The sequence below is a fragment of the Aquarana catesbeiana genome, linkage group LG12, assembly GCF_042186555.1.
Source record: "Aquarana catesbeiana isolate 2022-GZ linkage group LG12, ASM4218655v1, whole genome shotgun sequence".
Taxonomy (NCBI): Eukaryota; Metazoa; Chordata; class Amphibia; order Anura; family Ranidae; genus Aquarana; species Aquarana catesbeiana.
In genome coordinates, this window is record NC_133335.1 from 41525478 (window position 1) to 41550689 (window position 25212).

Sequence of the window (25212 nt, forward strand, 5' to 3'; positions counted from 1 at the left end):
TCTTGAGGTTAGGAGAAGGAAGAGTTCAAATAACAAAAGCCTTTTAACTGTTTACTGTACCAGTCTATTTACGTTCTCCAGTCATCCCAGAGGTGATGGTACATTCCTTAAGATTGGCTCTCCTCTCATTATTGTTCTGCAGATTGTTTGAGGAGTCCTGCATCCTATGCAAAGGATGTGAGTAGTCCCAAAAGTCCTCCACTTTTCCTCCCCTGCTTTCTCCCCTTGTAAGTTCCAAGAAATAGAACCTCACAGTCTATATCCTTTCTGTAACTTGGTCCTACAGACACGTTCCATGGTGACCCAACAGACTCCCACCGAGACTGTTTGCTTCCTAAGATGCCCCACGCTGGCATGGTCAGGGCTGGCACTACTTCACTATCTATGGTCACATCCCACTACTATTTGAAATGCCTCTAGTGGCTACTTAGAATACTGCACTTTCCCCTCTGGTCTCAATGCTAACTAAAGTGATGACACATGTGGCCAATCTGGGGAAATACAGCGGGTACTCCTGTGGCCCTGCCCTAAAGTACAAGGCTGTATCATGTTTTTGTGTTTATGCTCAAGATAGCGTCACCTTAGTAACCTGACAGCCATTTATATCTGATTTTCCAATGTTGATATATACTGAAATATATATAATAAAAAAAATATATACATACATATACACATATACACAGGTGCATCTCATAAAATTGGAATATCATCAAAAAGTTAATTTATTTCAGTAGTTTAATTCAAAAAGTGAAACTCATATTTTTTATAGATTCATTACAAACAGTGATATATTTCAAGCATTTCTTTCTTTTATTTTGATGAAAATGGCTTACATTTAGTGAAAACCCAAATTGTAGTATCTCAAAAAAATTAGAATATTACATGAGACCAAATAAAAAAATGGGTTTTTAATACAGAAATGTTGGCTTACTGAAAAGTATGTCCATGTACAGTATAGTAGGCACTCAATACTTGGTTGGGGCTCCTTTTGCATGAATTACTACATCAATGCAGCGTGGCATGGAGGCGATCAGCCTGTGGCACTACTGAGGTGTTATGGAAGCCCAGGTTACTTTAATAGCTGCCTTTAGCTCATCTGCATTCTTGGGTCTGGTGTCTCTCATCTTCCTCTTGACAATACCCCAAAGATTCTTTATGGGGTTTTTCATCAGACGAGTTTGCTGGCCATACAAGTACAGTAATACCATGATCATAAAACCAGGTATTGGTACTTTTGGCAGTATGGGCAGGTGCCAAGTCCTGCTGGAAAATGAGATCAGCATCTCCATAAAGCTGGTCAGCAGAGGGAAGGATGAAGTGCTCTAGAATTTCCTGGTAGAGGGCTGCGCTGACTTTGGACTTGATAAAACACAGTGGACAAACACCAGCAAATGACATGGCTCCTCCAATCATCATGGACTGTGGAAAATTTAGCATTTGGAAATTAAAGAAGTCCAGCCAAAGCTCGTTTGGCTGAGCTTCTCCTAAGTATCACAGAAGTGCAATTCGTTTTGCACTCCTGTGACCCGTTTTAAGCAGAGAGCAGACTTCAGTCATGGATATCAGTCCAGGCACCGCGTCATCCAGACAAAGGAAGTCTGGATCTGCCAGGTGCCTGGACTGACACCCGTCTCAGCGAACTGAGACGGCCCCTCCACCCCCTCCACAGCTCAGTGCTCCAATGAGCGTGGAGGGAGATGAGCAGAGATCTGTGACTGACAGTCTGCAGCTCTCTGCTCATGGAGCTGTGAAAACTGAGCGATCGGCAGTGTTCGATCGCTCGGTTTTCAGTGAAGAGGCACCAGGGGACAGATGCAGCATGAGACTGATGCTGCATCCACCTAGGTAAGTATAAATAAAATTTAAAAAAAGAAACCCTTACTTCTATTTTAAGGTCCCAGAGTCTGGCGAAAGAGTGGAGAGGCACAGAATCCAAGTTGCATGAGGTCCAGTGTGAAGTTTCCATAGTTGATGATTTTGGGAGCCAGGTCATCTGCTGGCATTGGTCCGCTGTGTTTTATCAAGTCCAAAGTCAGCACAGCCCTCTACCAGGAAATTCGAGAGCACTTAATGCTTCCTTCTGCTGACCAGCTTTATGGAGCTGCTGATTTCATTTTCCAGCATGGCTTGGCACCTGCCCACACTGCCAAAAATACCTATACCTGGTTTAATGATCATGGTATCACTGTTCTTGATTGGCCACTGACCTAATCCCCATAGAGAATCTGAGGGGTATTGTCAAGAGGAAGATGAGAGACACCAGATCCAACAATGCAGATGAGCCGAAGGCCACTATAAAAGCAACTTGGGCTTCCATAAGACTTCAGCAATGCCACAGGCTGATTGCCTCCATGCCACGCCGCATTGATGCAGTAATTAATGCTAAAGGTGCCCCGACCAGATATTGAGTGCATACTATACTGTACAATTTCAGTAAGCACACATTTCTGTATTAAAAATCCTTTTTTTTTTGATTGGTCTTATGTAATAATCTAATTTTCTGAGATACTGAATTTTGGGTTTTCACTAGCTGTAAGCCATAATTCTCAAAATTAAAAGAAAAATGCTTGAAATATATCACTCTGTGTGGAATGAATCCATATATACAGTGTGTGTATGTATGTATGTATATATATATATATATATATATATATATATATATATATATATATATTTATATTAGGATTTCTTTCCCATCCTCTGGAACTCGCTACCTCACCCTGTCCAGCTATCCCCTACCCTTGTTACCTTCAGGCTATCCCTGAAAACTCATCTCTTCAGGAAAGCCTATCACCTCTCCAACTAATCTCCTACCACTTCCAACAGCTCATTCCCCACAGTTACAACCTTTTGTACCACCTGCCCCACCCTATTAGATTGTAAGCTCTTCTGAGCAAGGCCCTCTTAATCCTTTTGTATTTTATTGTATTATAACTGTATTGTCTCCCTTTTATAATGTAAAGCACTGCGTAAACTGTTGGCGCTATATAAATCCTATATAATAATATATATATTGAAAGGGTGACAACTCTGCAGTGTTTTTACTGCAGGGGAATTGTCATCTATTTGGAGAAAGGCACTTTTACTGGCAAGATCACTTGGTATTTACTACGTAAAGAAAGAGATGAAATGGAACATATGCACTTTGAAAAGGAATAAATGCATGTGTAAATCCGATTCCATGTTTTATTGCCAAACAGATTTAAAACAAAAAAATGCAGCAATGACTGCTATACTGATCAGATGGGTTGTGTGATTTAGGCTATATAATAGCAGTAAGCACCTCTTTTGGCTGTAAAGACGTAGCTATATATGTTGGATTTAAAGATGTAGGTTTATCTACTGGCTTTACAGATATAGGTACAGCTTATGTTCTGATTTCTTTTCATTCAAAGTATGCAGTTCTCAGTATGATATTTTACATATGGTCCCTATGGGCATGTATACAGCATCCATTCTCATCATGTTATAGTACTCAGCCAGTACTCTTTACAGAATGAGTGTTTTTCTAAGATGGGACATGCATCGGTTTACCAGCAATAACATTGTTTTTGCCACTGACTGAGCTGTCAGTAGGGCCACCTAGAAAAGATGTTAGAAATTGAGATGAAAGCAGGGACTGTCATACATTATATCTTTCCTCAACATGCTAATAAAACATGCCAACAGAAGTCTACGGTTAGGGATAGACAGAACTTATGAAGATCAAGGCAAGATCTGTAGATGAATCCTTTTCCATCCGTGCGTGAACAAGCTTTTCTTAGACATGCCTAAACATATGTGAAAACTACTTCTACTTTGAAATATTGTAAGATAATTAAAATCCCTTGTGATTTACAAACTGGGTGACAGTGGTGTGCATGGAAATGTTTCCCTTTGCTCAACACTTTTAATGAGCTGTCAGATTGGTCTCCCGCTGTCTTCTTCAATGTATGTTCATAAAAAAATTGTCCTGCCTTAAATAGATCGATTGCAGTCACTCATGTAGCTTCGGCATAATTATTTGTGGCATTGTGTCCCATCATACAAGACTGGCATTATACTGGCCAGGCAATGGGTGAGCTGCTAATTAGGACTGAGCAGACTTTGCTTGGATGGGTATCCTTTCGATCCAAAGCCAATATTCACTTCAAGCTCTGTTCTGTCACATCAGTAGAGGGAGAAAGTCAGTCTATCGGTCTTTCCATATGCAAAGCCTAATACAAAAGTTTCCTCAGTCCTGGTCCTGTGATGTAACAGGTAGGGCAGACATATTGCCTTTGCAAACAGCGATACTGCACAGGCGTCCCAAAGACCACTGGAGAAGTCCTGTGAGGTCTAATTCTGTCCTCTTCTTTCATTGCTGATCAGCAGAGTCACTCTCTAGTGGGTCTACTATAGATCTATGTCAGGATACTGAATGTTTCAGACAGGTAAGAGAAAAAACTGGGCCTGCTGATTAAACTTATGCTTATGTCTTATCAGACAGCCCTATTTTTACCAAATGTTTAGTCCGACTTTTGGATCCTTTGGGAGATGAAGGAAAACTGACATGTTGCGTCCGTTGTCCCCAGCGTGAAGGATATTATCCTAACAGAAAGTCAAAAGCAGTCCAAACACATGCTGAATATCATCAAATGACTTTCTTCACCAGTGGTTGTTTGGTTTAGGAGTGCCTGTACCGAAAGGACAACTGACACCAGAGATTTTACAAATTGTGAACCAGGCAGCTGGGGTCAGAGATGTTGGGAACTTCTTGGTTCCATAAGTAAAGGAGGATATCTTGACCATGACCGATACATGCCCGAGCTCTACTTCAAGACACTCTTTCTCTGGGCTTGTGAGAACCAGCAGTGACCTCTTAGCAGTGGTGTGGCGCTTCAGTTTCCAATCTCGTTACATTATACTACAAGCCAAGGAGACTGTGGTGATCTTCTGGAGTGTAGAGGCTGCCTGCCCAAATCATTTACACCAACATCCATACCTTAAGATGACAATATCAGTAAGATAACCCTTCGGGTCCAGTCTTTTCACTTTCCTCAACTGTGACAGAAAAAGAGCTGTGGTGTTTTTTTTTTTGTTTTTTTTTTTGGGAGGGGGGGGGGGGGGGGGGACAGCTGAATTATCTGCTATAATGATATTCACATTTTTCCTGGTTTCATGTTGATATTTCCAGGATTTATGATTTATTAAATGGCAAAGCCACCAGAATAGATTGGGGAAGAGTTAGAATGTCTTCTAACTTTTTTGCTGTCTGTGTTCTTTTTGTGGAGAGTTCTAACTTCCTTGGCAGATGTCAGAGAGAGCAAGAAGCGAGAGGGAATCTTCCCAACATGTACTTAAACAACGGCGAAAAAGACGTTAGAACCTCTCGGAGATTTTTATTGCTTTCTGTGTATTCATTTGGGAGTTTTGGTCTTGGCAAATGGTGCCCCACAGGACAAAGTGAGGTGAAATGACCTCAACGAGTATACATACACCCTTTAAAACCTGCCAGAGGCTCTAAACCCTCCACACTCTGTCCAAAACCAACAATATAAGTTTTGGCTGAAGTAGTGTGTTTTTAAAATAGATCTCCCTGATGTTTAAAAATTTCATTTGGACCAAGCTGGTCCAAACAAACTATTTAAATTGCACTAAAGCCTGGAGATCTACTTTTTGAGAAAGCAATTCCCCCCATTGTTTTTCCTCATTAAAGAAGTGACACACTTGGAACAGGTAGGCTATGCAATATTCAGCAATTTCACATTTGGAAGTGGTCTGCAGCTAAAAATCAACAGGACTGTGAGCGATCTAGTTGTCACCACATATTTGAAAGCCAGAATGCAATGCAATTTATAAGATCTGACTCCGTCAACTCTGCTGCTCATTATCAGGCAGCTCTACTCTGTCTTCTTAGAGGTGACTTTGACTATGTTTGCTGACTTTGCCGATGATGAATCTATGGATAGAACCCTTAGCTGCACGGTCCTCTAGGTTGAAGATAAAGAGAGGAAGTGTCACTGTGGTTACATTTCCAGGTTTATTATTCTCCCCTCACCAAATATCATCTCATTCTCTGTCAGGATCTCTCCTAACATTTTATTGTTGGAACTATCTCTCCATTCCTTGCTGCAATAAAGAAAGCCAAGCAGATACGGGTTGCCTTAGCCTATAAATCAACCTGGTGCTGGAGTAATTTAGGAGCAAAGCCTTATCTCAAAGGTGAGAGAGATGAGGTGAATTGGACCCAAAGGAGTTCCCATATGTCGCTCTGTGTATTTTGTGTAAAATGTCTTCAGTAATAAAAAACCATCATATATTCGCTGCTGTCTTTGAGCAAAGAATGAAGCAGAAAATTAGTACACCACCGCAGGAAAATTAGATTCCATTCCAGGGCTTAACACTTATACATGCAGTACATGCAGCATCTGTATTGGTAGAATCTCAATGAACCTTTCCATTTATATGATGCTATATACCATTTTTTTCTGTATACACTCTATATAATTATATTTCTTACCACCCTGTGCGGCTTTGACAACAAGATAAAAAATCTATCTTTGTACAACAACCACTCCCATTTTAAATGAAAACTGAATATCGTCTGTAATGTGGTCATAGATGCAAAAAGCTTTCTGAGGCTGTTAGTACATTGTTGGTTGGCAGCCTTTAAATAAGTACGTCTATAATTAAAATAAAAAATAAAAAAAAAAGTGTACTTGTTCCGCGTAGCAACCGACGTGATGTAGGCTTTTGTTTTAAAAAATGCATTGGAAAACTGACAGCTGGATTTGTTTGCTGTGGATAACAGACATTTCCTTCATTGTGTTTTTATGAGCTAGTGTCAAGGCAAGTAGGCAGTACAGTAGTGAAAATAACATAGGATCTCATAGAAAAGTCATGTTCTTGAATGAAAACCTCAACATCTGATTTCACTTACAGTTCCAGTTCAGAAATTGAAACCCATCAGAGAAACAACATAATGTATGCTTCAAAAGTCATAAACCTAGTAGTAGTCATAAAAAAAATAAACAGAAAACATAAGAAGACCCTAATGCAGTGATTGGGGGTTTGGGTGTAATATTCTGGTGGAAAAACTGTAGGGGGTAACTTTGTCGTATGCTTCTCAACATGTCACTTATCAATCTTTTCTGTTTGCTTTACTGCTGCCTTAGAATGAATTATTAAGGCCATTCCTCTCTTCTGTCTCTTCAGGTGTTCACAAGGTACGGGAAATGTTACATGTTTAATTCTGGACACGATGGTCGGCCTCCGCTCACCACTGTGAAAGGAGGGACAGGAAACGGCTTGGAAATCATGTTGGACATCCAGCAAGATGAGTATCTACCCATCTGGGGAGAGACCGGTAAGTACAGGGAACTTTCCATAACACAAGTCTTCTATGCAAAACAAAAAGGTATTCACATATCTCCACATTTCTTTGCATCCAGCTGAGCATCCATAGCAGCCGTTTTATGGGACAGATGCAGTCAATAATAAAGAGCTAATAACACAAATCCATGTGGGTTTTCAGGCATATGGCTTCTTAGCTATAAAGGAGCCATTAAGACAACTGAGAGGTGGGTTTTCAGGGCTGTACAGTTTTGATGTTTAACATTATTATTAGCACAATTTAGGCCACATGCACACGAGACGCTGTTAAACTCGCGTTCAGAGGCACTTGGACACTTTTTTCAACTGCCCCTAAATCCATTCAATGTTATCCTATGTGTCCATGTACACAGTCTCGTTTTTTGGCGTTTTTAGGCAGTTGCTTTTAACCTTGTTTTTCCAGAAGCAAAAAAATGGGTTCAGACGCAAAAGTTTTCCACGTTTCAGACGCCAAACGCGGTACTGCGTTTAGCCGCGTTTGCGTTTATAAGTGTTTTTAAAGGAACATTTTATGACACGACTTTGGGGCCCCATATCCCCATATCTCAAATTTGGTGTGCAAACACAGTGGAATTAGCACTATAACATATCCAAATTTGGTGTTCCTAGCACCAAGTGGCCCCGAGATACGGGGCCCCAAAGTCGGGTCACAAAATGTCATTCTCTGCTGCAGAAAAGTGCTTGACATTTTGCGACCCGACTTTGCGGCCCCATATCTCGGGGCCACTTGGTGCTAGGAACCCCAAATTTGGTGTGCTAACACAGTTGGACTAACACTATAACATATGCATATATCAGATGCAAAAAATTTCCACGTTTCAGACGCCAAACGCGGCTAAATGCAGCTAAACACCTGTACCGCGTTTAGCCGCGTTTGCGTTTATAAGTGTTTTTAAAGGAACATTTTATTACACGACTTTGGGGCCCTATATCCCCATATCCCAAATTTGGTGTGCAAACACAGTGGAACTAGCACTACAACATATCCAAATTTGGGGTTCCTAGGATCAAGTGGCCCAGAGATATGGGGCCCCAAAATCAGGTCGGAAAATGTCATTCTCTGCTGCAGAAGTGCTTGACATTTTGCGACCCGACTGTGATGCCCCGTATCTCGGGGCCACTTGGTGCTAGGAACCCCAAATTTGGATATGTTGTAGTGCTAGTTCCACTGTGTTAGCACAAGTTCCTAGCACCAAGTGGCCCTGACATACGGGGCCCCAAAGTTGGGTCGCAAAATGTCATTCTCTGCTCTGCAGACGCTTCTACCCTGTTTCCCCTAAAATAAGACCTAGCGTGACTGTCGGTGATGGCTGCAATATAAGCCCTACCCCCCAAATAAGCCCTAGTTAAAGTCCTTGTAGGTCTTATTTTCAGGGTAGGGCTTATTTTTGGAGAAACAGGGTAGGGCTTATTTGGGGGGTAGGGCTTATATTGCAGCCATCACTGACAATCACGCTAGGTCTTATTTTCGGGGAAACAGGGTAGACGCAAACGCGGCTAAATGCGGCATGCAAACGCGGCAAAACGGGCTTTTCTAAACGCCGGTTTCAGCTTTTAAAAACATGTGTTCAGCAGAGTTTGCACCGGCGTCTCGTGTGCATGAGGCCTTAATGTGCTAAAGCAAAATGTAAAAAAAATAAAACTAACCTTTATAATAAATCTCAAGGTCAGAAGCAGTAAGGGACTTCCACACATGTGACAGCGCTTAGGCACTCGCCATTCTTCTAGCCTCAATGGTGCCTAATAGGGCTTTGCACAGTTGGAGGCATATCCCACCTACTCCTGCATCTAGTTACTGTATTACATTGATGGGCTTCCATCAGGTAATGGGATCTAGGAACAGGAAAGCAGCTCAGTGTGACTTTGTGCCTCCACTAATATTGTAGGTAAGTAGCAGCCACACAGTGCTGTGCAATGGATGAAAAGTATGACTGGGCAAAAGAACCGATGCAGAATGTGCACTGCAAGTACTATATCAGTCACAACTGACTTGTCATGAACGGTTTAAAGAGAAAGTTTAGGGTCTAGGTCCACTGTACATTCTGTCTTGCTCAGAAGACATGAAATCATTGTACACGTTGCTTCTAGGAAAATGACACCTGACAAAATACAATATACTTTTAAGTGATGAACAAAGTCAATACAAACTCTCCATATTGAAGGGAACCTGTCAGGTTTATCAATGTCCAAAGCTGGTAAGACCTAGTAGTGCTTCCAAGTACCATGGCAACATTCCAATTAATTTCTGTGAACATGTGCTATCGCAAGATTTTTGGCACATCCTATACTACTTGGTGGCTATGCATTTCCATGATCAGTTTGATCACTATGTATTTGACAGCTCAGCTTTAAAAGGCAAATACTAACAGTTCTGATAAGTATCAGTGTTGCTAAATTGACAGCCTGGTCCCATATTTGCTGCCTCAGTGGCCCTAATTTAGACAAAGCTGCATTGTCCAAATGATTGTGTATTACTGCTGGCATGCATGCTGGTTTTGTTTTGTGGTCTACTGGGACCCTGTGATGGTAAAGTTCATTAACACTGTCAGGTTCACTCTTATTCATCATTTTGAGTTTGTTATAGATAACATGTCCAGCAGTGGCGGTTGGTGTTTTTTTGTTTTTTTTTGGGGGGGACAAACAATCCACCTGCTGCCCCCCCCAACCATGGACGGCATAGAAGCCCCCCCGTCAGTCAGTCAGGGCTCCGCACTTACCCCATCTCGTGGGCAGCGCTCCTAGCGGGGGGCGGCTTCTCTCCGGGCCTGTCTCGGTTCCCCAGTGTCTCCTTTCTCATGGCCAATCCGGTCGGATCTCCTTTTTCCAGTTGTGTGATGGGTCTCATGACCCGCTTCCCGATTTGGCCGGGAGGAGAATCAGTGTTACAATAGAGAATATTCATTAGCTATTGTAACACAACTGGGTGGGCTCGGCGCGCAGTGGTTTTTCTCTTCGGAGCGCGAAGAGAAAAATCAGTTGTTCAGAGTTTGACGTCAGTTTTTGATCAGGATCAGGTCAGGTTTACATCATGACCTTATCCTGTTCACAACAGAATGCATCTGCGAATCAGATGCGTTCCCATAGAAGATAATGTGCTTGCAATTCACACCGCAATGCCCAGAAAAAGCACACGTGTGGTGTAGGCCACATCCAATTTGCATAGGTGTGAAACGGGCCTGACTCTTACTCTGACTTCATTTGCTGCCTGCTTGTGTCTCAGGCTGCTGCGTCACTGCTGGAAGGGGGAGTAGTGTTACATATCAGGGACTTGGGCAACTTTAGTGATTCTGCTGTGAACTTTGAGGATACATTACTCCACAGTTCCTGCAGCCACAGAGGACAATGAGGACCTGTATTAAGGCATATTTAGGGCTTGTTAAGAAAATGTAAATATTTAAATGTCCATAGCCTTGCCATATATTAACTTTAAGGTTTTTTTTTTAATGAAACATAAAACTGATTTAAAGCAAATGACTGTTGAGATCACAGAGATGGTGTTGTAAGACATCTTTGCCGTTTATTTCCCCCTCTACTCTTCTTAGCATGTACTATGGCTCTGAGATGATTACTTTGGCATTTTTTTGCTAAGGAGAAGTGTAACACAGTGAAACTGTTTTTATGATATTGCTATTGCTGTTTCTGTTATAGCTCTGTACTTTGATTTGTTACTGGCTCAGCTGTACAAGGTTACAAGAAGTTTCTTAGGGAATATATGTGGTAATGAAAAAGGAGGTGAAGGCCAAGATGCAGGTTGGCACTCATTGTGTGGATTCTGGAACATAGACTATTATGCTTTCATTGTATGTTTCTCTTAGGATACTAGTAGCTAAGTGCATGGATGCTGTAGCCATGGAGGGATTTTGAAATAAAAAGCCGCCTGTGGTGTGACAGTTCCCAACTAAACAGCTCTGAATTGTTCCAATAAAATTCTTATTTTCTATCACTGATATTTTAATTAAAAGGGGTTTTCTTACAGGAGCTGAAAAGTTATTTTGAAGGACCTCCTTTAGCTTGCCTGGCACAGGAAAATGTCAATGCCCACACTCTCAGCAGTTACCTCTCTAAAATAGCTGCCCCCCTGGTGGCTTATATTACAGGGAACATGACCTGTAGAGGTGGTTGTCAAAATACATGTTGTGTGAAGGCTGGAGAGAGCTATCCAGACTGGCAAAATATCAAAGCGTTTCCATCTGTCCTTGGGAAGAACAGGTGCAGGCCATATATCACATTAAGGAGCTTCTGATTCTTACTGGCATTAGACTTGATTAGGATCTAGCTGCTTTAATTTGTAGATTTTGTTTCAATTTATGTCTAATTCCTGATAAACCTAATTTTTATGTGCTGATTGTTTTTCATACATTGTTCTGTGAGCAATATATTAAAGTGAATGTAAGGGTTCGTTTTTTTGTTGTTTTTTTAATAACAAGCATATCATACTTACCTCCACCGTGCAGCTCGTTTTGCACAGAGTGGCCCTGAACCTGCTCTTCTGGGGGCCCCCGGCGGCTCCTCCCCGCATCAGATAACCCCCTAGGGGAAACGCTTCCCTGAGGGGGTTACCCTGCAGATGCGTTCGAGTCCAGCATTCGGCATCCATAGCCGCCGAGTGTATGACTTGGCCCCGCCCCCTGGCGCACGCGTCATTGGATTTGGTTGACAGCAGCAAGAGCCAATGGCTGCACTGCTATCAATCTATCCAATCAAGAGCCGAGAACCCCGGGCAGATAGACAGCGAGTCCCCAGTAGGTCAAGTTCCAGGGCTCAGGTAAGTAAAACAGGGGGGGGGGCTGGGGGGCCGGTCACTGCCAGGTGTTTTTTTCACCTTAATGCATAGGATGCATTAAGGTGAAAAAACACAAAGGTTTTAAACCCCTTTAAGATAAAAAGAGTCACAACTGGGGCTAAGCAAGAATTTTAGTGTTGAATCTCAAAGAAAACCTTCCATGTGAAAGGTAAACCTTTATTTTCCTGTTGGGGAAGAGTTGGGTACTACTTGCATAAACTTACCAGTATGTATAATGGATAGCCTAACAGTTTGACCCAAAACCACGGTCTTCCTTATGTAAACTTCTACTACTGTAATTAAAACCTAGTCAATTGACCTTCCTCACTTTACTAAAACGTGTTTTGCCAATCAATCATTAGGGGACATAAGGTCAAAAAGGAATTTTAAGATATATGGGATATACTGCTGCCTACAGGATAATTGGACACACACAAAAAAGCTATTATGCCGCGTACACACGAGCGGACTTTTCGACCGGACTGGTCCGACGAACAATTCAACCGTGTGTGGGCTTCATCGGACCTGCAATGGACTTTGTCGGTCGAAAATCTGACGGACTTTAGATTTGGAACATGTTTCAAATCTTTCCGACGGACTCGAGTCCAGTCGAAAAGTCCGCTCATCTGTATGCTAGTCCGACGGACAAAAAAACGACGCTAGGGCAGCTATTGGCTATTGGCTATCAACTTCCTTATTTTAGTCCTGTTGTACGTCATCACGTACGAATCCGTCGGACTTTGGTGTGATCATGTGTAGGCAAGTCCGTTCGTTGGGAAAGTCTGTTGGAAGTCCGCAGAAAGTCCGTTGGATAGTCCGTCGGACAAGTCTGGTCAAAAAGTCCACTCGTGTGTACGCGGCATAAGGCTGGTAGTTAGTGAAGGCCCCTGTTGTATTGGTTGCTTGTGTAGTGCTTTTTTCAGGGAAGTGCGGTGAGGTCAGTGGCTGGTGAGGCAAGTCCATTCGTTGGGAAAGTCCGCCGATAGTCCGTCAGATAGACCGTCGGACCAGTCCGGTCGAAAAGTCTGCCCGTGTGTACGCTGCATTAGTCAGACAGATATAATCCCTCACACTCTTACCATGCTTCAGTTCTTTTCTAGTGTCCTAGATGAATGGATGTCTTTTCTCCTTATAAAAACATTGTCAGATGTTCTTACCCTTCCTCACTATAAAAAAAAGTTGCAAGAAATATTCCTAATGGAGAAAAGACTGCAATGAAACCTTGAATATGATTCTAACTCTTCCATATATTGGACTATGCATGTGGACCAGTGGCGGAATTATAGGGGTCGCTGAGGTTGCCATGGGGACCGGGCCCCTTGCTGCAGGGGGCCCTTGAGGGCCCCCTGTATGCAGTACTTTGTTAGGAGGAGCGCAGACAAGCTCCCCGATTCCAAGCCGAACTGTATTCGGCACTGTGCAGGGAGCTGGTGACATTACAAAGAAAGTGAAAGCACAGTGCTGTGCTCTTTGTCTCCCCCTACAGTGCAGTACCCGGCAGGAAGCGCTAAGGTAAAGGTCTGCCGTTTTTTATCTACTGTATGTGTGTTTATATGTATGTGCATGTATGTATGTGTGTGTGTGTGCATGTGTGTGTATGTATGTGTGTGTGTGTATGTGCATGTGTGTGTGCATCTATGTGTGTGAATGTGTGTGCATCTATGTATATGTGTGTGTATGTATGTGTTTATATCAGTGGCGGTGCATCCATAGGGGCGCATGGGCGCCGCCCCCTCCCTCCAGGCACCCCTCTATCACAAATAGATAGATTCATGCATAGCGTGAATCTATCTATGGCCGCCACTGCCCCCCCTATTCAGACGCCTGGCCCCTTTTTGGACGCCGGGCGCCTGAATGACACCGACGGGGGTGTTTTTAAAGCACTAATAGGCTTCAAAATAGGTGAACTGCGAGTGTCATGCTTGGCGCTCACAGTCCACCCAGGTGTGTTAGAAAAGCGAATAAATATTCGCTTTCCTAACACTGAACCGCCTCTCCACCAATCAGGTGCTCGGGTCTGTTACCCGTCACCTGATTGGCTGAAACGACAAGCGCCGCTATTGGATGCCTATCAGGAGGAGAGGATGGGAGGAGACGCATGGAGGATCCCGCTCGTCGCCGTCACCCGCTGCCCCACCGAGACAGGGTAAGTGCCGGGCAGACTGCGAGCGGGCAGGGGGGTCATAGTGGCAACATTTGATGGTACAGTGGCTGCGTTTCAGGGCACAGTGGCTGCGTTTCATAGGCACAGTGGTGGCAATTGATAGGCACAGTGACTGCGTTTGATGGGCACAGTGGCTGCGTTTGATGGGCACAGTGGCTGCGTTTCATAGGCACAGTGGTGGCAATTGATGGGCACAGTGGTGGCAATTGATGGGCACAGTGACTGCGTTTGATGGGCACAGTGGCTGCGTTTGATGGGCACAGTGACTGACTTTGAGGGGCACAGTGCCTGCGTTTGATGGGCACAGTGGTTGCGTTTCATAGGCACAGTGGTGGCAATTGATGGGCACAGTGGTGGCAATTGATGGGCACAGTGGTGGCAATTGATGGGCACAGTGGCTGCGTTTGATGGGCACAGTGGCTGCGTTTGATGGGCACAGTGGCTGCGTTTGATGGGCACAGTGGCTGCGTTTCATAGGCACAGTGGTGGCAATTGATAGGCACAGTGACTGCGTTTGATAGGCACAGTGACTGCGTTTAACGGGGCACAGTGGCTGCGTTTGATAGGCACAGTGACTGAGTTTGATGGGCACAGTGGCTGCGTTTGATGGGCACAGTGGCTGCGTTTGATGGGCACAGTGGTGGAAATTGATAGGCACAGTGACTGCGTTTGAGGGCACAGTGGTGGCAATTGATGGGCACAGTGGCTGCGTTTGATGGGCACAGTGACTGCGTTTGAGGGCACAGGGGTGGCAATTGATGGGCACAGTGGCTGCGTTTGATGGGCACAGTGACTGCGTTTGAGGGCACAGGGGTGGCAATTGATGGGCACAATGGCTGCGTTTGATGGGCACAGTGGTGGTAATTGATGGGCACAGTGGCAGCGTTTGATAGGCACAGTGACTGTGTTTGAGGGCACAGTGGTGGCAATTGATGTGCACAAGGGCTGCGTTTGATGGGCACAGTGGCTGCGTTTTAAGGGCACATTGGCTGCGTTTGATGGGCACAGTGACTGAGTTTGATGGGCACAGTGGCTGCATATGATGGGCACAGTGGTGGCAATTGATGTGCACAGTGGCTGCGTTTGATGAGCACAGTGAGGCTGCAATTGATGCGTTTTTTTTAAAGAATTTTTCAGTTTGCTTGCACCCCCCAAAAATGTTGAGCACCATCTGCCACTGGTTTATATGTGTGTGCATATGTGCATTTATATATATATATAATGTGTGTGTGTGTATTTATGTGTGTGTGTGTATGTATGTGTGTTTACATGTATATATGCACATTTTATGTATGCGCTTTTAATCCTGACCCCCTATATGTGTCCCATTAGAACCGATTTTTTTTTTTTGCTTGTCCTTAGTACCAGCAAAAAAAAATGCTGATTACTCTGAAAAGTGATCCATGCTCAGATCGCTTTTCAGAGGCATTTGACAGCCGGTAAAGAGACAATATGTTGCCTCCTGACCGCCTGTTTTAACCCCTTAAATGCATCATCACTATGCTGCAACTGCATGCAATGCACACAGTTGCAGGGTGGTTACAGTGCAGCCACTTCAAGGGTGCTCTGACTGGAAAAAGATTGAGAAACACCGACATAGAGGAACCCATCTCTCCATTTTCCTCCTGCAGCCGCTGAATGCCTGTGGGAAGGATAGGAGGAGAAGCGGGGGGGGGGGGGGAATCGATTCCTTTACATGCAGCCACCCACTTGCGACCGGACCCCAGTGTTCCGCCATCGGGCTCGGAGAAGAGAGCCCTGTCCGGGGGTCAGGGGGGCCCTCCATGGTTTCTTGCATCGGGGCCCTAGTTACTAAGTTACTAAGATTCTAGTTACGCCTCTGATGTGGACCATACCTGTACAATGTGTGTTCACTTGTTCTTACAGAAAGTGTTTGACAGGCTAACCCCTAGGAAGTTCCTGAGCAAGAACCATAATGACAGGACCACCAGTTATTTTAATAAAAGCTGTTGATTTAAAAAAAAATCAGGTATTATGCTGGCCATACACTATACGAAAAATTGGCCAAACCCATTTTTGTAAAACAAACATTCGGCCGTGACCGCAAACGATTGTGCCATCATGTAATGACCGATAAATCATTCAGTGGACATAAATAAATAATTTTTTTGTTCGTTTTTTTACATATACCTAGTGCAGTCAGGTCGGACGAGAAACACATTAACCTTTCAATTTATCGTTCGTTCGGCATAAAATTTCCAACCTTGTCCTTAGTTTTTTCGGCTCAAAAATGTCCCAACGATTATCGATTCTGTGCCCATTAACTGGCCGAAAAAACGAACAAATGGTCTAAATGACCGATTTTCGGCCGATTTTTCATATAGTGTATGACCAGCATAAGACTGGCACTCAATTTTCATTGTCGTTGCTAAAATTTCAAAGTGGCAATGGGGGTGATTTACTAAACCTACAGAATGCAAAATCTGGTGCAGCTGTGCATGGGAGCCAATCAGCTTCTAACTTCTGCTTGTTCAATTAAGCTTTGACAATAAAACATGGAAGCTGATTGGTTTCTATGCAGAGATTCACCAGATGTTGCACCAGTTTTAGTAAATCAACCCCTATGTGTACAAACTAGACATTATGCTTTCCTTTTGGACCAGCAATGAATTTGGCAGTCACTATCAAGTCCCAGATATTATGTATTAAAATAGGATGGAATACATTCACAGGTGATGTAAAAGAAAGCTAAAAAGTCAAAAGGAAACTCCATTGTTCACTGAAATATACAAACCACCCCTCTACTGCTGATTATGTGTCTATATATCCTTGGATATACAGTATCTCACAAAAGTGAGTACACCCCTCATATTTTTGTAAATATTTTATTCTATCTTTTCATGTGACAACACTGAAGAAATGACACTTTGCTACAATGTAAAGTAGTGAGTGTACAGCTTGTATAACAGTGTAAATTTGCTGTCCCCTCAAAATAACTCAACACACAGCCATTAATGTCTAAACCGCTGCCAACAAAAGTGAGTACACCCCTAAGTGAAAATGCCCAAATTGGGCCCAAAGTGTCAATATTTTGTGTGGCCACCATTATTTTCCAGCACTGCCTTAACCCTCTTGGGCATGGAGCTCACCAGAGCTTCACAGGTTGCCACTTCCACTCCTCCATGACGACTTCACAGAGCTGGTGGATGGTAGAGACCTTGCGCTCCTCCACCTTCCATTTGAGGATGCCCCACAGATGCTCAATAGGGTTTAGGTCTGGAGACATGCTTGGCCAATCCATCACCTTTACCCTCAGCTTTCTAGCAAGGCAGTGGTCGTCTTGGAGGTGTGTTTGGGGTCGTTATCATGCTGGAATACTGCCCTGCGACCCAGTCTTCCAAGGGAGGGGATCATGCTCTGCTTCAGTATGTCACAGTACAAGTTGGCATTCATGATTTCCTCAATGAACTGTAGCTCCCCAGTGGCGGCAGAACTCATGCAGCCCCAGACCATGACATTCCCACCACCATGCTTGACTGTAGACACTTGTCTTTGTACTCCTCACCTGGTTGCTGCCACACACGCTTGACACCATCTGAACCAAATACGTTTATCTTGGTCTCATCAGACCACAGGACATGATTCCAGTAATCCATGTCTTTAGTCTGCTTGTCTTCAGCAAACTGTTTGTGGGCTTACTTGTGCATCATCTTTAGAAGAGGCTTCCTTCTGGGACGACAGCCATGCAGATCAGTTTGATGCAGTGTGCGGTGTATGATCTGAGCACTGACGGGCTGATCCCCTACCACTTCAACCTCTGCAGCAATGCTGACAGCACCCATATGTCTATTTCCCAAAGACAACCTCTAGATATGATGCTGAGCACGTGCTTTTAACTTCTTTGGTCGAACATGGCGAGGCCTGTTCTGAGTGGAACCTGTCCTGTTAAACCGCTGTATGGTCTTGGCCACCGTGCTGCAGCTCAGTTTCAATGTCTTGGCAATCTTCTTATAGCCTAGGACATCTTTATATAGAGCAACAATTCTTTTTTTCAGATCCTCAGAGAGTTCTTTGCCATGTTGAACCTCCAGTGACCAGTATGAGAGAGTGAGAGCGATAACTCCAAATTTAACACACCTGCTCCCCATTCACACCTGAGACCTTGTAACACTAACGAGTCACATGACACTGGGGCTGGGAAAATGGCTAATTGGGCCCAATTTGGACATTTTCACTTAGGGGTGTACTCACTTTTCTTGACAGCAGTTTAGACATTAATGGCTGTGTGTTGTTATTCTGCGGGAACATCAAATTTACACTGTTACAAGCTGTACACTCACTACTTTACATTGTAGCAAAGTGTCATTTCTTCAATGTTGTCACATAAAAAGATAAAATATATATGAAATAAAATATTTCCAAAAATGTGAGGGGTCTTCTCACTTTTGTGAGATACTGCATGTATACGAGCTGTATTATAGGTTGTGGATACAATAATTTTAGATGCAATCTGTACTAGATGTTTACTCATATATGGTTGTTTACACATATATATATATATATATATATATATATATATATATATATATATATATATATATATATATATATATATATATATATATTATGGCCTTCACTGGACTCACTCCCCTAGGCTTAATGGACGCAAGGGGGGTAGAGTGGGATTCCTCCTATCCCCCCAGAGCACCTTCCAGGTTATTCACTCTCCTCCCTCTTTTTCCCTCTCATCATTTGAAGCCCACTGTATATGTCTATTCTCTCCAACTTCCCTAAGAATTGCTGTGATCTAACGGCCCCTTGGACCATTATCAACTCTCCTTGATGAGTTTTCTGCCTGGCTACCCTACTTTCTCTCTTTGGAAATTCCCACAATACTTCTCGGTGATTTCAACATTCCTGCTTATACAAACACTCCTGCTACTTCTAAACTTCTTGGTCTAACCTCTTCATTTGACCTGAAGCAATGGGTACAGGCTTCTACTCACTCTGATGGCAACACCCTTGACCTTCTATTCTCCTACCTATGCACTCCATGCAACTTCTCAAACAATCCTTTTCCTCTCTCCGACCACCACCTTATTAGTTTCTCTCTCCCCCTGTCTTCCACACCTTTCCCTCCAATCGCCTAACCATCACCAGTAGAAACTTTCGCAACTTCAACTCTCTCCTCTATTCTGCTACTGACCACCTCTATGACAAAATCTCTCCCCTGTTCTGCCCCAACCAAGCCACGTCCATCTACAATAAATCTCTGTCCTCCACCCTGGACAAGCTCGCTCCCCTCACTACACGCAGAAACAGGCCTTGACCCCTACAACTCTGGCAAATAGATGACACTAAAATTCTCAAAAAAATGTAGTCACGTTCTTGAAGCGTCTGTGGCACAAGACTAAGTCTCTCAAAGACTTCAACCAATACAAATCTGCCCTCCAAAAATACTATTCTTTCCTCCACATTGCCAAGCAGACCTATTTTACAACTCTTATTAACACCTTCTAATCCAGTCCCTGTAAATTCTTCTCTACCTTCTACTCTCTATTTCGTCCTCCACCGCCTCTACCCACTGACTCACTCACTGCCCAGGAGATTGCTAATCACTCCAAAAACAAAATTGATACAATCCGCGATGAAATCTCCACTCTACAGGTATCTTCCCCAGTTAAGACCCCATGTCAACAGGTACAACTGACACTCCCCTTATTCAAATCTGCTACTACAGACGAAGTTGCTAAACTCCTTTCTATCACCCACCTAACCACCTGTCCCCTGGACCCTATTCCCACTTCCTCCAACTCAACTTGACCAAAACTGAGCTTATAATATTACCTCCCCTGCGTGCCTCTTCCCCTGACTTATCTGTCAAGAGCAATGGCACAACCATCCACCCATCCCCACATGTCAGTGTGCACATCCAATCACTTTCCAAAGCTTGCCGCCTCAACCTCCGCAACATCTCTAAACTACGTCCCTTTCTAACCAATGAAATCACAAAGCTCCTGATTCACTCCCTGGTTATCTCTCGCCTTGACTACTGCAACTCCCTCCTCATTGGCTTACCTTTAAATAGAGTATCCCCCCTTCAGTCAATCATGAATGCTGCTGCCAGACTCATCCACCTGGGCTGTGTGTGCTACCTCCCTGGTGTAAAACACATAATGAAATTGTAAGGCAATCAAGCACACCTGCTTATGTAATCTGGGTGTGTCCCAGGCCAACGTCTTGCACAACGTTGAATGAGAATAGGAGTTGACAGTGATATCCACCACTGACACAAGCGCCAAAGTGGAGCCACGCCAACCCCATCTCTGGCATGAGATGGACTGAGAACGTTCCTGAATTGCGGCATCAAAAGTCACCACAAACAGGTCGTAGCATGACGCCGATGCGTAGGAGGGCCCCCCACCAATATTTCAAGAGAGACACGGAAGGGAAGCACTGCTACGCATTGCGGTCCATCTCACGCAGGAGATGGGGTTGGTGTGGCAACACTTTGGCGCTTGTGTCAGAGGACCCACCCAACACCTGGATTACATAAGCAGGTGAGCTTGGTTGCCTGACTATTTCACTATGTGTTTTACATCAGGGAGGTAGATCACACAGCCCATTCACTGGATACACACACGTAAGTTATGCACACATATTCTTTTTCAAGCCCCTTTTTTGACACATGCAACATACCCATTTATTATATATACACACACAACGCTTATTCGATTTTTTCATCATTCCTCATGTTTTTTAACTTTTCACATTTTCTCCCTTTTTTTTTTACATATTCTTCACATATTTTTATACATTTTTTCAGAACACTATATTTGTAATCATCCCCACACATGTGGAATGTGTTGTGGTGATCGGGAATGCCATGTGGATGTTTTCTTGGTCGGGGCGGGGTTCCTTGCCTCAGCTCCGGAACAGACAACCAGTTTGGGATTCCATCTTCCTCGATGCTAGCCAAGCACAGTGCTTTAGCAGACCTGTGAGTATAGACCCCTTTCTCCCCATGAGGTCTTTTCTCCCTTAGGGGTAGAATATATTAACTAATAATACATACCCATTTGTATTTACAGTTTATCTCTGTACCCAACTCCTAATGAATGCCATATATTCATGAAAAGCATCGAGTTTCAATGGGATGCTCAGTCAAGTCTGGCTCATTACCTATTCACTGGCCCATAAATACTTTTTATACATTCAAAATGTATTCAGTACTATGTAATTATTCATGTGTATGTGTATCTTCCTTTGTTTTTACAGCAGCTCTGTTGCATATGGTGCACCAATGCCTGTTAATAGGAAATATCTTGTACTATCTACAATTAATCATGTTCAAGATTTATATCATCCACCTTATTGCCAAATGCCGTTTCTATGACATGTGTACATATATGTATTTATACAATTTTTTCAATAATTATTCGTTATTTCTCATGTGCTGTCAAGCTGACATATATGTATCGATGTATCCATTATGTTCATGCCATGTGTGCATGTATATAAATGAAATTACCTTTTTACTTGTTTCATACCATTGTCACGAATAAATAATGTTTACTAACCACTCTACCTCCACAAGTCAATGGCCTCATTTAAAGTCCCACATTCCTTTCTTGTTTATAGAACTAGATGAGTGACATCGTAAATCCTGGTATAATGCCTTTACTCTCGCATTTTGTGAGCAATGGAAGCACTCAAAAGGGCTGTTTGGCTTGCCTCAATCTCCTCACTATAAAATTCACATCAGCACACATAAAAATGCACGCCCATTTTTCAAGCAATTTTATGCATTTTATGCAGATTTATGTGCACTTAAAGCAAGGTCCACCCACCGCTGCAAAGATTAAAAGCCAGCATCTGCACATACTGCAGCTGTTGACTTTTAATAATCGGACACTTACCTGTCCTGGAGTTCAGCGATGTCGGCACCGCAGCTGATGTTTCCATTAGCTGTCGGGTGCATGCTGCCTCCACTGCGAGTAAGGGAACCCTGCAGTGAAGCCTTACGGCTTCACGCCGGTAACCCTACTGCGCCCGGCGGCTGAGGAAGGAGGAGGGAGGAGGAAGGAGCCCGGGCGGTGATGTCAATACCCGCGGCTGAGGCTCCCGGAAGTGAGAACAGGATACCTGTGAAAGATAGGTATCCTAACCCCCCTCCCTCCCCGAAAGGTGCCAAATGTGCCAAACGTGGCACCTGAGGGTGGAAGGAGTACAACGAGCGGAAGTTCCACTTTTGGATGGAACTCCGCTTTAAAGCTCAATATATACTCAGCCATTATTTATTGAATAAAAAAATAATTTCACGTGCTGTTTCTTTCCTGAGACCCTTTAAGTTACAGTAGGGCTAGGCTGATTCCAGCAGGTATTTTTTTTTCCCTCCCACATGGGACTCAGTGCAAGTACAAATTGCCCATAGCAATTAGCAAATAGGGCGCCGGAAGCACACATCAAAGATTAAAGCCATCAAAAGGTGGTGAAAATTCTAAATATATACAAATGGCCAAAAAAAAAAAAAAAAAAGATAGGTATGAGCTTGCAGTTACTAACAAGCCCATTGCCACAGTTTGAGAGTGCAGCATACACAATACATGTGGAGAATGGAAAATATATAAGCACCGTTTGGAAAATGACAGGTTGTAAATTGGAAAACTGATGTAGAGACGAGAGTCACTGGAGATTAAATGTACGGCTTCACAAGTAATAGGCATGGGCTCAAGTCAGTTTTCTCTTGTCTGAACTGAACCTGATCAACCTTTCACCTTGCAGTGTATTGAAATCCTTGGGTCACTCTTGGCGGGTCTCCAGAGTGATTTGTAAAGCAATAAACTGCAAACTCTTCTGCACACTAGTACCTTGCTCCAGCTGCCCTCCCAGATAGTCACACTGAAAACCTTCATTAAGAAAGCCATTATAATGAATTTACCATACAACTTGGCATAGCAAAATATGAAATTAATTTCTTGGAAAAAAGCCGCTTATAAAGAACAGGCTTATTTTTTCTAAAAGGTTATTGTTCTGCAAGGACCTTAGAAGAAGGGGGTGCATGCTGAAAGCTTGTCCTTAAAACTTTAACAGAATAGTTCATATTAAATTAAAAAAATATCACAGATGGTACTCAACTGTGTTATTATTGATAAAATATGTACTTAAAGGCTTGTTATGATGAACAGTACAAGTGCAGTAACCCATAACTTCCAATGACTATTCATCTTCTACTAATATATTGATCACTGATCTTTGCACATTGTCATTCTTTACACCGTTTTATTGATTGCACCTTTTAGTTTGGTATATATTATTGATGTCATTATAGTAAAACTAAAGCTAGCCATAGAAATATAGACTTCTCTTGTTCAGGCCACCAGCTGAATGAGAGAAATCTAATAGATTCTTCCATCCATGCTAAACAGGTAATCTTCCCTGACAGCTATTGTATATTTTGAGGGCCTGCACTCACAGGTGACAGAATACCTGAATAGTGACTGCATCTGATTGGTTGGGTGCAGTAACTGTCTGGCTGACAATTTTCCACCCAACTCAGTCAATTGAAGACTCTAACTTCATTAGACTGAAATCTTCCATATGCTCTCCATGCTGTTTAACAGCTTAACTAGACCCTAACCCAGTTATGGCTTTGCTCAACAAAAAACATTTTGAAGGGACTTGTCTACAATTTAAACTCCTCCTGCAGGTTACCACCGCGGCAAAGCAAACGATCGCCAAGGCCTGGAAAACTCCTCATCTTAACACTGTAGAGACCAAAAAGAGAGTCACCAGAGCCATGATCTATACCAAAATAGAAGCAGTTTTCTTGGACAGAATCCTAAAATACGGACGCTTGTGGCAGCCATGGATATATAATTTCCTTCCCTCAGATTTTGATGAATCTTTGTCCCCTTGAGCCCCCCATCAGACCCACTCTGATGCTCCAGGAATCAGAACATTAACATATGCATAATATCCCCTCCCGTCAGCATCCTCCTCTACACCGTGGTTTACCAACTCCCTCTCTTTACTCCATGTATTGTTAGATGTCCCTCGCATACCAAGTTTCATGTCATCACACACTGATATCACCTCTCTGAGGGTTCCCTCTTTCTTAAACTCAATAGGCGCCTGCGGCATCCCTTAACCTCAGGTACCATGGTACTATGCAATTACTATGCACTTAAATGTCTTATTATTTTTCCTTACTCATCTTTGTGGGCTGCGATCCAGCCACTTAACAGTTGCATCTTTGTTTATATGGTTATGACTCCCTTTGCAGGGGCTAAATTGCATATATTTATACCCCATGTACATCTTCTTTACCTGTCAATAAAATATTTGAACAAGAAAACTCTAACTTCGTCAAGTCAAGAGGTGCCAACCGGGCCACTTCCAACTTGAATTTTGGTCATTTCCTATTTATTTCTGAGCCGTCTATGGCAGACTTTACCTTAGACATTCTTAGGTATATACTAAAAACACAGGATCCGATCTCAAAGTCCACTTACACTATAGATCCCACCACTGCACCAAAGTGTATACGAAAAGTATATGAAAAGTAATAACTCAATAAAGTTGTCCCTTTAACTCAAATAACACATCTACCGTATAAACAGTGTAAGCGAACGCAGTGAATAGTGGCGCTATTAATAATTATCATGTGTGATAAACAAAAACATCACTCAGTAAATAAAGTTAAAAAAATAAAGTCCAAAAAAATGTATAAAGTCCTCAATTAGATAAGACATATATGTTCAAAGAGGATAATCCTGTTAAGAGCTTTTCCACCACACCACGTGAAGGTTGTGACGACGCTCCCCTATAGGTGTCAACTCACCAGAGATAATTGCCTCACACTCTCATGCTAGATAACTGAGGCATCAACCCATTAAGGGTTAAAAAGTAATTCACATCGGCCTCTGATCTTCAGTGGCAACCTCACAGG

The 25212-nt window shown here is 43.1% G+C and overlaps 1 protein-coding gene across 2 annotated transcripts in view; it reads left to right on the forward strand.

Moving 5' to 3' along the window:
• The window catches only part of ASIC2 (acid sensing ion channel subunit 2), a 1118261-nt gene that overhangs the window by 787141 nt on the left and 305908 nt on the right, over positions 1–25212 (forward strand). For both annotated transcript variants that reach the window (XM_073607638.1, XM_073607637.1), the window contains exon 2: positions 7177–7327. In XM_073607638.1, the coding sequence (XP_073463739.1) occupies positions 7177–7327 (151 nt within the window). The remainder of the gene's footprint in view (positions 1–7176; positions 7328–25212) is intronic.